At 42.6% G+C, this 15294-nt stretch overlaps 1 protein-coding gene across 1 annotated transcript in view; it reads right to left on the reverse strand.

Moving 5' to 3' along the window:
* Window positions 1-857: 857 nt before the first annotated feature.
* The window catches only part of ttll10 (tubulin tyrosine ligase-like family, member 10), a 38562-nt gene continuing 24125 nt past the window's right edge, over window positions 858-15294 (reverse strand). The window contains exons 2-24 of the mRNA XM_086212500.1: window positions 14418-14720; window positions 14068-14218; window positions 13825-13943; window positions 13562-13682; window positions 12065-12150; window positions 11378-11564; window positions 10653-10824; window positions 10221-10361; window positions 9393-9509; window positions 9220-9313; window positions 7926-8487; window positions 7287-7338; window positions 6980-7089; window positions 4808-4928; window positions 4071-4217; window positions 3772-3858; window positions 3485-3572; window positions 3266-3402; window positions 3048-3194; window positions 2108-2194; window positions 1939-2014; window positions 1787-1863; window positions 858-1001 (exon numbers count right to left, since the gene is read on the reverse strand). Coding sequence (XP_086068626.1) covers window positions 873-1001; window positions 1787-1863; window positions 1939-2014; window positions 2108-2194; window positions 3048-3194; window positions 3266-3402; window positions 3485-3572; window positions 3772-3858; window positions 4071-4217; window positions 4808-4928; window positions 6980-7089; window positions 7287-7338; window positions 7926-8487; window positions 9220-9313; window positions 9393-9509; window positions 10221-10361; window positions 10653-10824; window positions 11378-11564; window positions 12065-12150; window positions 13562-13682; window positions 13825-13943; window positions 14068-14218; window positions 14418-14720 — 3311 coding nt within the window. The 3' untranslated portion in view covers window positions 858-872. The remainder of the gene's footprint in view (window positions 1002-1786; window positions 1864-1938; window positions 2015-2107; window positions 2195-3047; window positions 3195-3265; window positions 3403-3484; window positions 3573-3771; window positions 3859-4070; window positions 4218-4807; window positions 4929-6979; window positions 7090-7286; window positions 7339-7925; window positions 8488-9219; window positions 9314-9392; window positions 9510-10220; window positions 10362-10652; window positions 10825-11377; window positions 11565-12064; window positions 12151-13561; window positions 13683-13824; window positions 13944-14067; window positions 14219-14417; window positions 14721-15294) is intronic.

Consider the following 15294-nt stretch of genomic DNA (forward strand, 5'->3'; position numbering starts at 1 on the left):
GTCTCAGAATCGCTTCCTGCTGTAGCTTCACTTTCTGGCACATGGAAGTAATGTGTACATACTATCTACTGTATAAACTGTATTTAAGGTTTGTAATCACTGTGGAGGCGGCACGGTGGTGCAGTGGTCAGCACTGTTGCCTCACAGCAAGAAGGTTCTGAGTTCAAGTCCCGCCTCAAGCACGGGATCTTTCTGTGTGGAGTCTGCATGTTCTCCCTGTTCCTGTGTGGGTTCTCTCTGGTACTCCAGCTTCCTCCCACAGTCCAAAGACATCAAGGGGGAACGAGGTTAGTTGGATACTTTAAATCAGGGGTCACCAACATGGTGCCAGTGGGTACCAGGTCACCCGCAAGGATGACATGGGTCGCCTGCGGGCCTGTTCTAAAAGTGTCTCACCATAGTGCCACTCACCAGTGAGCTGCAGCTTTTTTTTTGTTTTTATTTTTTAATCACGCTTGCATTGGTGTGAATTTGAAAATGCCAATAGGCCTGTCCCAGATTTATCTATATATAAAACGGGTATTTATATATACATTTAAAAAAATTGTATGTATACAATATATATACTGTATATATGTGTGTCGAACTGGTAGCCCTTCGCATTAATTGGTACCCAAGAAGTAGCTCTCAGCTTCAAAAAGGTTGGTGACCCCTGCTCTAAATTGACCGTAGGCGTGGCTGTGAGTGTGAATGGTTGTCTGTCTCTATGTGTTGGCCCTGTGATGGACTGGTGACCTGTCAAGGGTGAACCCTGCCTCTCGCCCAAAGGCCACTGGGCTAGGCTCCAGCGCCCCCGCGACCCTTAACAGGATAAGAGGTAGAAAGATGGGTGGAATTACTGTGGAAATTCAAGAAGTTCCACATCTGGTGAGTCAGCTATGTCCATTGATGAGATACTGTTCAGCTGTTATGCTTGGTTCCCGGGACTCCTTGCGGTTCCTCTGCTTGGGAATGATGGGCGGCGCAGTGTGACTCACAGCCGTGTTGCTCACTCTGTCTGGCTGCAAATGCAAAAGAAATGAGAGGCTGAATTATTTCTTGCGAACACAAATTTATGAACTTCAAAAATGTTTTCCGGAAAACTGAGTCTAACTTTGAAGAAATAGGTGTTTGGCTGTTGTGCACCACCTCGAAGCTGAAATCAAACCCAGATGATTTTTTTTTTAATCTTCTTGCAGCATCAGATTTCAAAGCTGAGCAACAAATTCACGGGATGTTCAAACTAGTTGGTACAGTTGGCTGCATTTTCATGGAAAATTAGGGGGAAAAAATGACAAAAAAAATTAAACAAGAAACTGCTTTAGATCTCAAACATGTTTGTGCCTGTGGGTTTTCATACCAGAGTAAAACTAGTGGCTGCCAGGTAGCATGGAAACTACGCTGTGAAACGGTCGACTGTGGTTTCATCACAGCGAACACAGCAGACATATTCTGGAGGCGGATATCACCCGAGGAGGTCACATGCAGTGGTTAATGAAGATGCATGAGTGTTTCATAGCTCGCTCACCGGGTGATCAGTTTGTACACTTGTAGCACTTCCATCTCGATTTGATTTGTTTTCACAAAGAAAAAAAAAAACAACCAAAAATTCATTCAAAAACAAAAATCCAGTGTATGTGAATGACCTTACGAGGTACCATCTTTTTTTCAAAAGGATGACGTGACGAGAAAGGCTGCAATCTCCAATTTAACCGCTAGATGGCAGTAAATCCTTCACGCTGGTTCTTTAAGGATCACGAATTATACACAAACACAATTTATGTTCCTCTTAACACATCAGTCGCACCTGTTGCAGCTGAAAAATCCAGTTCTGATAATCTTCAAGGCAGGTACAAGAGACTTGCAGGGGCTCGACCAGATCCCCTGAAAAGTGACACCAGTTATATGAAGTAATATTCATCTTATTTTATAATGCTCTCTTTTGTAGATAAAGAATACCTATCAGCTCGAACTCAAGTCGCCCAGGCAAGGCTGATCTCTCGATGGCTCTGACGCTTTGTCGGGGCAGCCTGCCCTGTTAGAAGTGACACAGGGGATCTTTCACATGTTCATGTGCAGGCTGTCATGTGTCAGAAGAATAACGAGGGATTACTTGCACTTTCGCTACCTCATATCTTAAATTCAGCTGCTTGTTGTCAACCGATAGCAGCAGGACGTCTTGAGGGAAGAGAACCATCAGTCTCTCCTGGAGTCCCTACAGGAGCAAATTCAACGTCACTGTTACCTTGTAAAAAAAATGACATGTCGTCAATGGCACAAATTGTATTTTTGCGTAAATTTGCCAGCAGCACAATTCGGTTTATAAAGGTTGACTAGGTCTTACTTTCCATCATCATTCCTAACAATCGGTAACATTTGTTGGGACAAGAATAACGAGAAAATATGTGTCTGTGTAGGTTCTCATTCATCCAGGTCATCGTAGATCGAAGCGAAAATATGTGATCACTTGTGTTATAAACAAACTCAGTCGTCCGTTTAGCTCTTGTCAGTCATTTAGATAATCTGGATTAAAACTTTGGTTATAATATTAAATAAATTTAAAAACAACCAACATTAAAATAACACATGTTGGGTTAAAACACATTCTTACGTTTATGTTCATTATGTCAGAGAAGTTTAAGGGAGAGAATTTCACAATCTTAGCCCTATTCGCTACTTTCTACCTCAGTCGGCTTGTACAAACAGGAGCGTGACTCTATGGACCTCACATTCATTATCACATGGATTGTTCTGAGAAAGAAATTAACCAGTCGACATCATCAATGGCAAGTCGCTAATATGGCTAAGATTCATAAAACCAAACTGTCCCTTCGAGATATAATTTGAATAAAAATAGGATACCATGGTGGCAAGGAAGTGGTGGTGCATCTGACTAATCCTGTAAGTGTGGAGGAGTTTAAGGGGAAATGCTTTTTTAAAAAATCCAAAAGTAAATATGATTTCCTCGTATGACTTGTTCGATTATGACTAGATGCTGCTCTCTGAATATTGTTTCCATGTCCTCTTATATGGGAACATGTGTATCATGACCAGTGTCTATTTGTCACCTGTCTCTGTGTGTTGATGATGTGGACGACAGATAAATGTCCTGGCTGTCCCATGTGCTGGATGGGTGAGCCCTCCCACTGCCGTATTGGAGCTTGCATCAAGTATTTCTTCAGTTCTTCTCGTTTCCAGGGCTCGTCGCAGGGTAACTGCAGGAAAATCATGTGACCAGCTTATTAACCGGACCGCTCTGTCATGTCGGTTTGTAACTTGACCTTACCAGGTAGGAGAGAGCGCAGTGGGAGGGGCTTAGGGACTGATTCTTTGACTTGTATCTCCTGTCTTCTATGTGCTGCAGCCATTTCTGTAATTCTGCACCAGTGGGACAAATGAAGACCTTAGAGTCCACCATTGGGCCTGGAAAATTGAAGAGACAGCATGCATCATTGTCACTTCTTCACACTGTGTTGCCACGAGTTGAACTTTTCCAATGACTCACTGCTTATCTCAAACATGTGAGGTGGATGGGATGTATCGGGATCCAGAGAGACCGGCTGGAAGGACAGTCCAGAGAGGGGAAGCACTCCCTGTCAGGTAAAGGAAGATGGAAGTTAAGAAAGACAAGCAGACATTCCCCACAACTCACACCTCTATGTTTGTTGGTCATGTCCACGTGGACGTTGTACAGATACTGAAGTTGAATGGTGATGTCGCCCTAAACAAGTCTGTTCAGCCTTAACAGAGTTATATTCTCAGACTTTAAAAGTGTGAATCAAAAGCAAAAACCTCATAAATGAAGTCCTGTCGTGTGTGGTCGAGGGAGAGGAGCAGCAGGTGGAAGGAGAATAACACCAGGAAATGTTCACGGGTTTCCTGTGAGGGTGAGATGAAACTCAAATGATGAGGGTAAACATGTCTTTTTGAGTGACAAACTGTAGACTGGACACTAATTTCAAAGGTTGGTGGGATGTATAGAACAATTGTTGGATTATAACTTGCAAACAATGAAAAATGAATCCTGTAGATCATTTTTAAGATGTGTGTTTTGTGTCCAGTGACGAGGTGGCTCTCAGGCGCCTTGTTACCTGGGTGTAACGGCTGCAGAGAGATACTAGGGATGAGTGGATGATCTCGCCATACATGTGGGCAGGTGGACCCTCCCAGCCTCTGATGGATTGTTGGGAGTAAATCCTGTGGTGCAGCTCCTCTCTGCTCCTGCCCCACAGCACCACCTGTAGGCACAAACTTATCGATCACTTCTAGGAGAAAATAACATTCACTTGCTTGATTGATTTGATGATTGAACCGATTCTAATTGTAAGTGCAATCTCATAACCCCCCCCCCCCCCGCCTCAGCAGACAGTGTTTTTCACTGTCACCAGCTTCTAATCATTGTTTCTAGGAAAAAGCGTTGCACAACCTGAAGAGTGTGAACCACGTTCATGTTCATCTTAGAGCAGTAAATTGAGGATGATGTTGTGTTATTCATAAATAGTCTCTTCACTTTTAAAAGTTTGTCAGTTCGATGGGAAAAAAGTAAGACCAGTGTTTCCTCTCTGCACTTCCTGTACAGATTGAATGAACCAGTAACAGATGAAGAAGAGTTCACTTTTGCAGTCAATTTCTTCAATGTGTGAAAAGAGATCACTTCTGCGGAGTAACATCAGCTGCTCCGGTGAGCTTGGAGCACGTTTATGCTAAAGAGTGCATGCACAAAGTGAGTAAGTGAGTTCTCACTTTAAAAGGTGTCTCATTGAAGTTTCAGCTAAACACATACGCATGCACGCACGCACGCACGCACGCACGGAAGACTTATTGTTACCTCCTGTTCCAGGTGGCGTACTGAAGGGTAACGTGGCGGCGGTGGCGGTGGTGGTGGGAGCTGCTCATCTCTGCTGTTTCTCACTGACAGCTGAAGCCGCATTTCACCCAGACTCCACACCCTGGAAACACATACACACACACACACACACACACACACACACACACACACACACACACACACACACGTTAACAGCAGATGAGTGGGTAAGTAACAAAGTACAAAAAAACGTAGAGCTGAATAATAGAATTTAATTCTCTGACCACATTTCACTTAACATTTTAACAAGAAAATTTGTATGTTCACCTCCTTACATGTTCATATCAGGTTTGTAACTCCTAAGTATTAGAGCAGGAATACTTTCTTGTATTTTGGATTATTGCATGTCTTTGCAACACCAGCACCGGTTTAGACTAAAATAGATGCTAGAGGACAAGCTCTGTGTGTATCTACTATTCTAGATACTTCTACTATAAGATTCAGTTCATGGCCCTTTCATATCATTTGCATCTAAACCCTCTTTTTATGGCTTCATGAGCCCAGCACTGTGGTCTATTTTCCGATCATAATGCATTATTGCTGAAAATGAATTTGTACATTGGAGTGAAGGAAATCTTCATTATTTTAAGTAGATTATTTTTCTTCCATTTTTGAGTTCGAGGGATTTAATTCATACGATCTGAAGTTATAAGACTTTGGCTTGCTGAGTCAGTACTACCACTTTTACCTGTCTTTTTACACGCTGTTTTTCTCATGAAGTACAGAATGTGTATACTTTAGCTTCTCTCCAATAATAACTGTTGGCAAACTCTCGGATGCTTCAGGCAGGCAGGGGGCCAACAATTACAAATACTTTCATTTGGATTCAGGGTTTACGTGATCGTAGTGAGAAGAGGACTGACTACACAACATCCAACTTCAAGCTAAACTTTGCTTCAGCTTTTAGAGATTTTAAATGGGTACATTTGATAGATAAGACATGATGTTAATGTAAAAGAAAATCGGGGGTCTGAAGCAACAGACTTTGTATGACTTCTTGAGTTTCACTACCATAACTTGGGACTTGCACATGTGGGTCTTGCTCACTGTGGCCTCTGCAGTGATGACGACTTGTCCCAAGCCCCCTGCAGCCCAGCAGCAGCCAGACATAATCAGATTACTGTTGGACCAGACAAAGATCCACCTGTTGCCCACATTAGCACCACATTTATTGCTTCATCCATAACAGATATGGCACAATACCATAATCATCTCAAGCAGGTTCCCATTGTGCGCAGTGAAAAAGTGACCAACTAAATATAATGGAAAAAGTCAGTGATAATGTTTAGTGATCTTACTTTCCCTTGTTAACTTTAATTAATGGCACCTTAAACTAATGACCCAGCCTACATATTGTACCACTTCCTGTACTTACAACATTGTTTTATTTACGTAAACCGATCATATGGTGCCACACACACAGTCAAGTGTAACTTTATGATGCACTTGTGTTTGTGTTATGGAACACAAGGATGTCCTTCCTGATAAGTATTAATCATTAATCAGCCAAACATAAGGACTTGTCGCTACTGTTAACTGATTAGCTTCTGCTAATCCCTCAGTCTGTCCTCAGAACGAGCAGGGATTTGTCCCACCCACTCTCAGCCATTGTCTTCTAGTAATCTCCTAATCACATCAGTGCAGCATCACCGAGCTCCCAAATTCATGTTGAGTAAATAGAAGACAATTAGTTCTCCTGCCATGTTGTTCTGCTGGGTGCAGACAGGTGAATATGATCTGCAGGTGTTTTCATGATGGTTTAACAACTTCACCAATCTGTCTTTTATGCTATTGATTTATGGTTTGTACAACCTAAGAAAAACTGAATTGCTGAATATTTTTCAAAGGTTATGCAGCTCCGCTTGTGTTTTACAGCTGAGACGTGACAGATTGAATGCCATGAAAACCACAAAGGTTGAAAGAGAAGCTCTATGTGCTCTTTCTACATGCACACTGCTTCCTCCAACCACATTCAAACTAAAATGTTTCTAAGTCTGTGATGGAAGGCACATCAAAGACAAATACTGTAACCGAGGCAATTCAAGTATTCCTGAAGTTCTTAATTCCACATTGAGTAAATTCCACTACTAATAAACTTCAAATTTTTGACCCAGCTTCAAATGTGTGTCTTACCCTAAATTTTCTCCGGAGAGTTCCAGCAGCTCAATCTCATCAGGGCCGACCTCGTCCACTCCAGTATGCCTCTGGGTCACGCTGCAACATCCCATGATGGACAAGTCCACCTTGTCTCAGCTTCAGGCTCTAGTCCCCTCTGTGAGCACCATCTGCACGGGCAATCATCCCCACTGTGTGTGTGTGTGTGTACGTGTGTCACACTCAAACCAAAGACAAAACATAAAAACTGGTTGGGTCTAAAAGAGGATATTGTGCACCCACGAGGGGGAGGGTGCTGCCTCTAAGCTCTAGTTCCCCCTTTTACCAGCTTGTTGTATATTTCCATAAAGCCCCAAGGATGAAAGGTGTTAAAGCTGCTGAAGAGGAATTGAAGATAAAAGTGGTGAGACACAGCATAGCTGTTCCTTCCTGTCTGTTGCCTCAGATTGTACACTCTGATCTCAAACTGGAGAGCAGCTGATTGTTGTCTACGTTTTACACGTTCCCTCAGATATTACACCACGTCATTCTAGCAAGGCAATCTGGTGCTGTGAGAGGATGAAAGTGTTGAGAAACACTAGACCTGCTTGTGTTTACATGCACAGAAACCAGCTATGGATTGTCAAGTGAGATATTTACGAGTTGGGAAACCAAGTGGCTGCAGTCAAAACAACAGGCCACAACAACAGGATGGGGCCTTGTGTTGATCTTGCTGGGTAGAATTACTGTGAGACACTGGGAGGACTTGTGTATAATCACGGTTGCATTTCTTTTCTTTTTTTTTTGTCTCTGCTACATTACAAACTGGTGCAAGCTGACTGATGAATGTATTTTTTTTATTTCCCATTTAAGAATTAAGTCTGGCATTGATATGATGGAACTTTTTTTCACAACAGTAAAATGTCCATGTCATTAAAACTGAATTTGAATTATCATATACAACAAAAAAGCAGCATTTCAGAACTAAGATCTTTGGATCTTCCCACAATCCTGAGCGCCATTTTCCTGCCCTCCTTGTTGATCACACTCAGGAGATACACCGTGAGGTGGGTGTGGTTTTGCCATATCTGGAGAGGCGGGTAACCCGTCAGCGGTGAGACGATGCAAAGTACATTTGCTCAACCCGAGCTCCACCCGAGGGCGGGGCTTCTTCTGCTCACAGGTTTGTCGACTGTTGGTGGTAGCTAAACCTGAAGGTGATTGTACGGAGCTCGGATGGAGCGGTGATGTGGAGGTGGTGAGACAGAGGCCAGGCCTCTCTTCACCATTTACATACACCGAATTGTCAAGCGATCCCGTGAACATAGTTTTGCCCTTCGCCCCTGACTTACACCCTCGCTGTTGAATCTTCTGGTTCTTTTCGGTCATTTTCTGTGTGAGAGAAGTGTCTGTTTTGCTTCTGCTGCAGGCCAGTGCAGAATCAGGAGCAGAAAATCCACTGTAGAGCAACACAAACTCCCTCTGACTGGCCAGGGGAAAGATACGCTGTCTGAGACGACGTTTGTTGAAGATTTCCAGTGTTAAATCTAAAGAGTGAACGAGAAGACGAAAATACGTTTGGTGGTCACACACCAGCGTGTTAAGCCATTTAACCATTTATGCATTCAACTGAAATATTTACTTTCTCTCAGGGGACGCGTTGTTTGAGCTTGCCTTTGCACAAATCTGAAGATATTTTCAAAAATCAGGCAAACTGAAGCAAATGGAAAATCCACAGAAGATAGAACAAAGAGAGGCTTCCTCTCAATGATAGGGGACTATATATCATTCATGATTCTGTTCAATTTAATGTCATAGCCAAAGCTGGTCATGCTCAAATGGAATTGGAAGTGTTCCATTTTGTCTGTTTTTAGGTGAGATCAAAGTGAGTGTGGTGTATTGGACACACTGGATATGCAAGAGGAAGTGTTTGAGTAATTATCAAACGTGTTTCTCAGTCATTAGTTGTCAGTCTCCGTTCACCTCAAGCTTAAAATTCGGCAAAGTTGGCATTTTTTAGAATTCCGGTATCACCGAGAAGGCATACAGAGACGAAAATGTCTCTCTAAGTTCAAGACACCTTAGAGTGAGTCATTGGTAGACAAATCACACTTTTTGGGTGGAGAATTGCTTTCGGACCAGTCAGAACAGGTGGGATTTTTTTTCTTAACACTATCTATTGTCCTTGGTCATTCATGGCTCAATAAAGAGGACAGTGCCAAGCAAAGACATTTTTGTGTTGGCGCTAAACCTTTCAGTGACATTTTACAGCTTCTCACCCAGCGTCTCCACAACAGTGCTGGGAATCACCTCCTTCAGCACCTCACAGTTGACATGAAGAGCTGGATTACAGTTCATCTCCAGAAGCCACACCTTTGAGGAGCACACGAGGACATGTTTAGAGCATAAACACACACCCAGTCGTACGCACGTTCACCGAGGCCTCACCCACCTTGAAGTCCTCATCAACCATGAAGTCGCAGCCGATCAAGTCAAAGAATCCAAGCCTGCAGTCAAACTTGGATTTAACTGCCAAGAAACACTGTGTCATGATGCGCTGCATGCGCTTCTGATGCAGTGGGGGAAAAAAAAACAGACAAAAACAATCAGTCAATTGGGGTGGATGTTAGAAATTAGAATGACATGTACACAATGTCTGTGAGGGTGCATGTCCATGTGTAAACCGAAAGACTCTTCCACTGGACCAGTATTTCTGATGAAACCAAAAAGGCGCATCAAGCTGGTTTCTAAGTACTGCATAGGTGTTAATTTCAGGTGCAACCTCCGTGTCACCAGAAACAGCATTTCCTGCCAAGTGTGAACTAAAAAATGTCACTAAAGCCATTCGGAAGAAAAAAAAAACAACTCAAAGATTGAACTGAAATAATCTCAAAGAGGAAAAAGCTGACTACTTTTCATCTCTACTGTACCATGGCAATAATTATAGGAATACAAAACAGCTGAGATTCTTGGATTATATGAGGATATCAAGGATTTAAATCCTCCAGTCATTTCCACAGCAAACAACAACAAAAAAATGAATAAAAGTATGAAGGAGCTGAAAGCAGCACACAACATAAGGAAGAAGAAAAAATAAAAATATATTTTAGGATCTCCGAAGCATATGTGATTTTTTTTTTTGAATAATAGGATGATGTATCCTCAGACAGAAATGAGATCATTCAAACCTAAACCTTCATCTCAATTAGGTGTGAGCTCTGCAGCCTTCATTACACAACTAATTGGTCCCTGAGAGCAACAACACAGCAGCAGCACTCACTGCAAAGGCACCCAGCACCCAGTCCCTGGGCAGGCCCCTGGCAACCTGAAACCTGTTGTTGACGTAGGCGTTGAAGCTCTCCATGGACCACACTGTGTCCTCCTTCAGCTGGCTGTACAGGGGGTTCTTCTTCTGCATGTACTAGAGATGGACAGCAGGGGGACCAGAGACACATGAAGCAGCTAATGTCTCTGTTTAGTCAACCTCTGACAACAACAGGAGGCCGATGTGGCTGCAGTCGTTGTAGTATCAATAATCTATGTTAGCAAACTGTATCCAGGATCATTATCAACATGTTGGCATTTGTGTTAAACATGGAAATCCTCAACTAGAATTACAACAAAATAATGTGTGCATGGATTACAAAGAAGGATATAGGTAGTATACAGAGAGTTATTCATGTTTCTGTGCAGATCATTTCAGTGACGGGACCTGATTGGTCAGGTGGGCGGAGAGGTTGTTGGAGCTTGGGTCATAGAGGTCACAGGTCAATCGCACGTATCCATGGCGAAAGAAGACCATGTACGGTGCAGTGCAGGCGATTAAAAGATAAGAGCGCACGTCAAACTTCTTCCCTTTAAGTAGCAGCGGCCTCTGAATATAACTGGGGGAAAGGTGTTATTTTACAAGAGACAACTACATCCATGTCAGTCAGCAGTCATTTAACATGTTAAAAGAAGAACGAGGTATCCACCGTTAACAACAACAGCCCGGGAGCATGGTCTCACTTTCATTCTTCACTGTCAGTATCACAGAAATTCAAAAAAATTAAAATTAAAATTAAAATCTCAGCTACAAAAATAGTTATGTTTATGCAGTTTCAAGTAACTGTAAGTTTGTAAAAAAAAAAAAGGTAATTTAGTAGTAAATGTCCCCTAATATCGAAATATTAAGAAAAAACACTATTTTTAATAAAAATTCATTGAACCCTACAGTTTATTTAGGTTCTTGCCCTCAGCGAAGGTCACTGAGTCTGTGGCGCGATGCAGCTGGTGAGGGAGCTGAGAGCAGAGCTGCTCCTCCTCATACTCCTCATCACGCTGCAGAGACTCACTACCACCTCTTGAGGCAGAAAACAGTATTACAAGATTGGATGCTGGTTGTCAAAGTTATTAATTGCACCTTTAAGGATGTTGTAGCTGTATATGTTTACCCACTGTTGGACAATGTGGGCCTGAGGTCGTAAATGAGGCTTCCTCCTGTGGACCTGGCTGTCTTCCATGTCCTTCAACTTCAGTCTCAAGGCAGCTACATCTTCCTGGCTCTTCAGCAAGAAGATTCCTCTGCCCTGGTTAAGACCTGTCGGCTTACAGATCCACATATGATCAGAGTTGTTGTTCTCACCTGGCAAAAACAGGCCCAGTGACTTTGAATGTAAAGAATTTTGCTGCAGCACAAAGACACCAAGCACACGACTGGCAGGAATACAGAAACAGAACGGAAAATGTTTGCACTTTAAACGTTTGAATTGTGTTGCAACACATCTAGATCCTGTTGAGCATGTCTTCTTGTTTGTGCCTCTGCCCTGCCCTCTGCTGACTCATCTCTATGGCAACAGCATGTTCCCCTGGTGATTTTATCAGGGCCTTATGGGAGGTGAAGTGCATTATTTTCCAATGTTCTCAACCTCTTGATTAAACAATCACCAGGGCAACTGTTGTCTTAACAGTGCCCTGCACAAAATATCCAGTTTCACTGATGTGTGCATGACAGGTCAAGTTTGATTTATTTAATTTTAAACTGGAGCCAGTGCTCCCTAAACACAAATCCAGTCTAACCAGTGTTGTGTTGATGCTGCATCAGGATACAAGGTTGTTAGAGGTGAACAGCGGTGAGACGTTTACCCTCGCACTGGCTGAAGAAAGCCTCCCGCTCTTCCCTCACATCCATTCGGAATGTTGTCGGTATGAACTCGTCCATGTTCAGCCTTCTGTAAAGGCAACACAAGGTTTGAGACTGAATTTAGGAACGTCTCAGACAAGCTATTGAACATCAAAACTGACAAATTTGTTTCAGATACTTAAAAGTGCTTCTTAATTTTTCAAAGCAAAAGAAAAAATGTTTTGTTGTTGTCCAACTGCAATTGTTACCAATGCGTTTAAAGCTATAGTGCAGCATGTTCTAATATAAATAAAGGCTCAGCACTATTGCTTCATAAGTTCAGCCTCGTACAGTGATTATCAGGCTTGCTCTTCCTGTTTAAGGGCGGCTGCATTATGTTTAAAGGGATGGATTGAATAATGTAAGTTTTCCATTTTGAAAATTGAATTTCCAGACATAATCTTCCAATTAAACGCCTTAAGTTTGCTGTTGGCGGGACAACTAACGGCCTAAAAATGACAAAACTTTTGCGACGGTTATTTATAAACAATGGTTACTATGGTTTCTTAGTCACCACAACTCAAGCGTATTCAGAGTCATTAACACCCACGACGTGCTGTACGTCAGTGTGTCTCAACCACTGCGTGAGTGGGCAAATGATGGGAAGTCCATATTGAAACCATAAAAGATTTATAAAAAATATTAAAAACCAATACTATAAAAAAATCCATCTGTAATCAAAGATACTCAGTTTTGCAAGCTAACTAGTAGCATTAGCACACTCGTATGCCTGTAAAGAAGCTGGTTGTTGAAAAGTTATTCATGGTGTTTTTGGATTTCGTTGAGATATTTTCATTAACAAATTTCATATTATTAGATTACTACAAAATAAATTAGCCAACATAATAATTTTTTTTTCAATTACTCCATTATTCCCTCCTTTATTCATTTCTTTTAATTGGCCCTGGCTAGTTACAAGAACTGTATGAGAAGGTGGGCCTTGAAGGAGGAAACTTTGGATTCTCTGTTTTGAAGAACTTATTAGTACGTTCTAAGCAACTGACCTTCATCGTACAGGAAAATTAATTTTCAGATACTGAAAACTTGCTTGCATCCGTTCATCACATTATGGCTGGCATTTAAAATCAGAGTGCTTTCCAATAATTTGAATTCAGAAGGATCTGGCCTGACTTACTCTTTACGTGTCTAAATGGACCCTGATAAATCTGTGTCTGGATGACTTGTGTAAGGTACATGAGTGGTAACTGACACATAATGCTCGGTACCAAACTGACTTCTGATGATGCAATTTGGCTGTGTTAAATAAATAATATCCCAGGATGATTTGTCTTTCAGTCTGTATTTGCTGAGCCAGGCCTCTATTGAACCTCCATGATGGTCCCACAATGGTTGCTAGGAGATTTGTGACACAAATGTAACATCTATGTGGGAAACAGATGTGTTCTGTTGGCCTGTTTTAATCTTAAGAATAACATCCAGACAATGGCAGGTGACTTCACCTTCGTCCTTGGCCGTGGTTGACTTTGCTGCTGACTCGCTCGTACTCCCGCAGGCTGCTGAGGAGGCCGATCTTAGTGGTGAGCACCTTGTTGTTGGGGATCTGGTACACCAACTGTTCACCTGAGGGCAGCATGTGTCATATTTTACTCTCTGAATGGAAGACAATAAAGCTCTTTACCTATGGCAAGATAGAACAGAATCAAACATGTGCTCTATACGGAGTTGTGAGTTAGTGTATATTGTAGTGAGAGACTGCCATCACCTTCTCTGAAGTTGTAGTAAGTAGCTGTAGATTTGGTCTCACACCACTTGAGTTTGAAATCCTCCCTGTGCTTGTTATAAATCCTCTTCCATCCTCTGTTCTCACAGTAGCTGCTCACTCTAAAGAGAATAACCACACAACAATCCAGGGCTGTAAGACAAGAAACTGGCCCAAAATAAAACAACAGCATCGGACTGAGGAGAAAGTTTCTCCACTCCAACCTTTCAAGTTTGTTTTACGTACACGTCAACCCCGTTTGTTCCTCCGAAGTAGAAGAAAGGCCCAGACCCCCGGGGGGCGTCAACCTGCCGCTCTATCCGGCGGACTGGGTAGGAGCAAGCTGCCAAGCCCCTGGGGAAAGTCCGCGAGAGATATCGCTCCACTAGACACCTGCCTGAAGCAAACACACAGACATCAAGGATGCACAAATTCATTTAGATATTCAGTTAAATGGATGCTGCATCATATACACATCAGCAGATGCAAAAGATCAGTGATGATGCTCAGTGGAAAAAAGTGTTTATACCTTACAGGATGCAAATGTGTGTTTGTGCTACACTACAAATTTGATGGGTTTTACCCCAATCACACACCTGACTGTTTATCCCGCCTCTGCAGGTTGACGCTCATGCGGCCAAACTTCTTCCTCTCCACGTGAGCCTTTATCTCCTTCTCCACCTGCACCTGCTCCAGTCCACCATCTGATGTCGCTTCCTTCGTGCCACTATGGTTTGGTGACCCTTCTCCTTCAGGCTCCTCCCACCTTTGGCTCTCTGCAGGCTGGTTGTCCTCTTCTTCATCCTCTTGTTTTTCTAGTCTGCTGCAGTCTTCCTGACCCTCCCTGCAGGACTCCACCAAGCACTCAGATGACATGACCTCACGCTGGAGCACAGGCACTGAAGAAGAAGGGTACGCATCATTGAACAGGCTCACTCTGGACTGTTGGACACATATTTACTGCTACTTTGTGACAACGCTCGGCCAGGTCATCATCAGTATTCAGGAGATGCTTCCTAACGTTTCCGCTGACCACTTGATCTTTTATCTGTCACTAATACCAACATTTGTGTGCCTGTTTCACGATATTTTAAAAACCATATTCCCTTCAACCACATCAGTGTAAAACGCCAACCTTAGTATTGGATCAAGACACCTCCAACAAGATGATCGCACAGTTTAGCTGTCGAGACCTTTTGACCCTTTCTTCAGTAGAAAGAAGCAAACATTTAGCAGAGAAGACAGAAAGAAAAGAGAAAAAAATAAATGTGGTTTATTACTGTGAGAGGCAAACACTACTTTGAAGAAGCAAAGGGTCTTTACCTGCTACTCTAGCATCACACATGGATAGTCAGTCTCCATGAAACAATACTCAGTCTATTCTTCTTCCGCCATGTGCACTCAGCCTAGTCCAGACAGCCAGCAAACCAGCAAACCCTCCAACTGAAATCCACACTTGAACCAACCACAGTC

This window comes from Aulostomus chinensis, chromosome 9 (assembly GCF_037954235.1).
Source record: "Aulostomus chinensis isolate RoL2024-O1b breed Wild chromosome 9, RoL_Achi_v1.0, whole genome shotgun sequence".
NCBI classification, from domain to species: domain Eukaryota; kingdom Metazoa; phylum Chordata; class Actinopteri; order Syngnathiformes; family Aulostomidae; genus Aulostomus; species Aulostomus chinensis.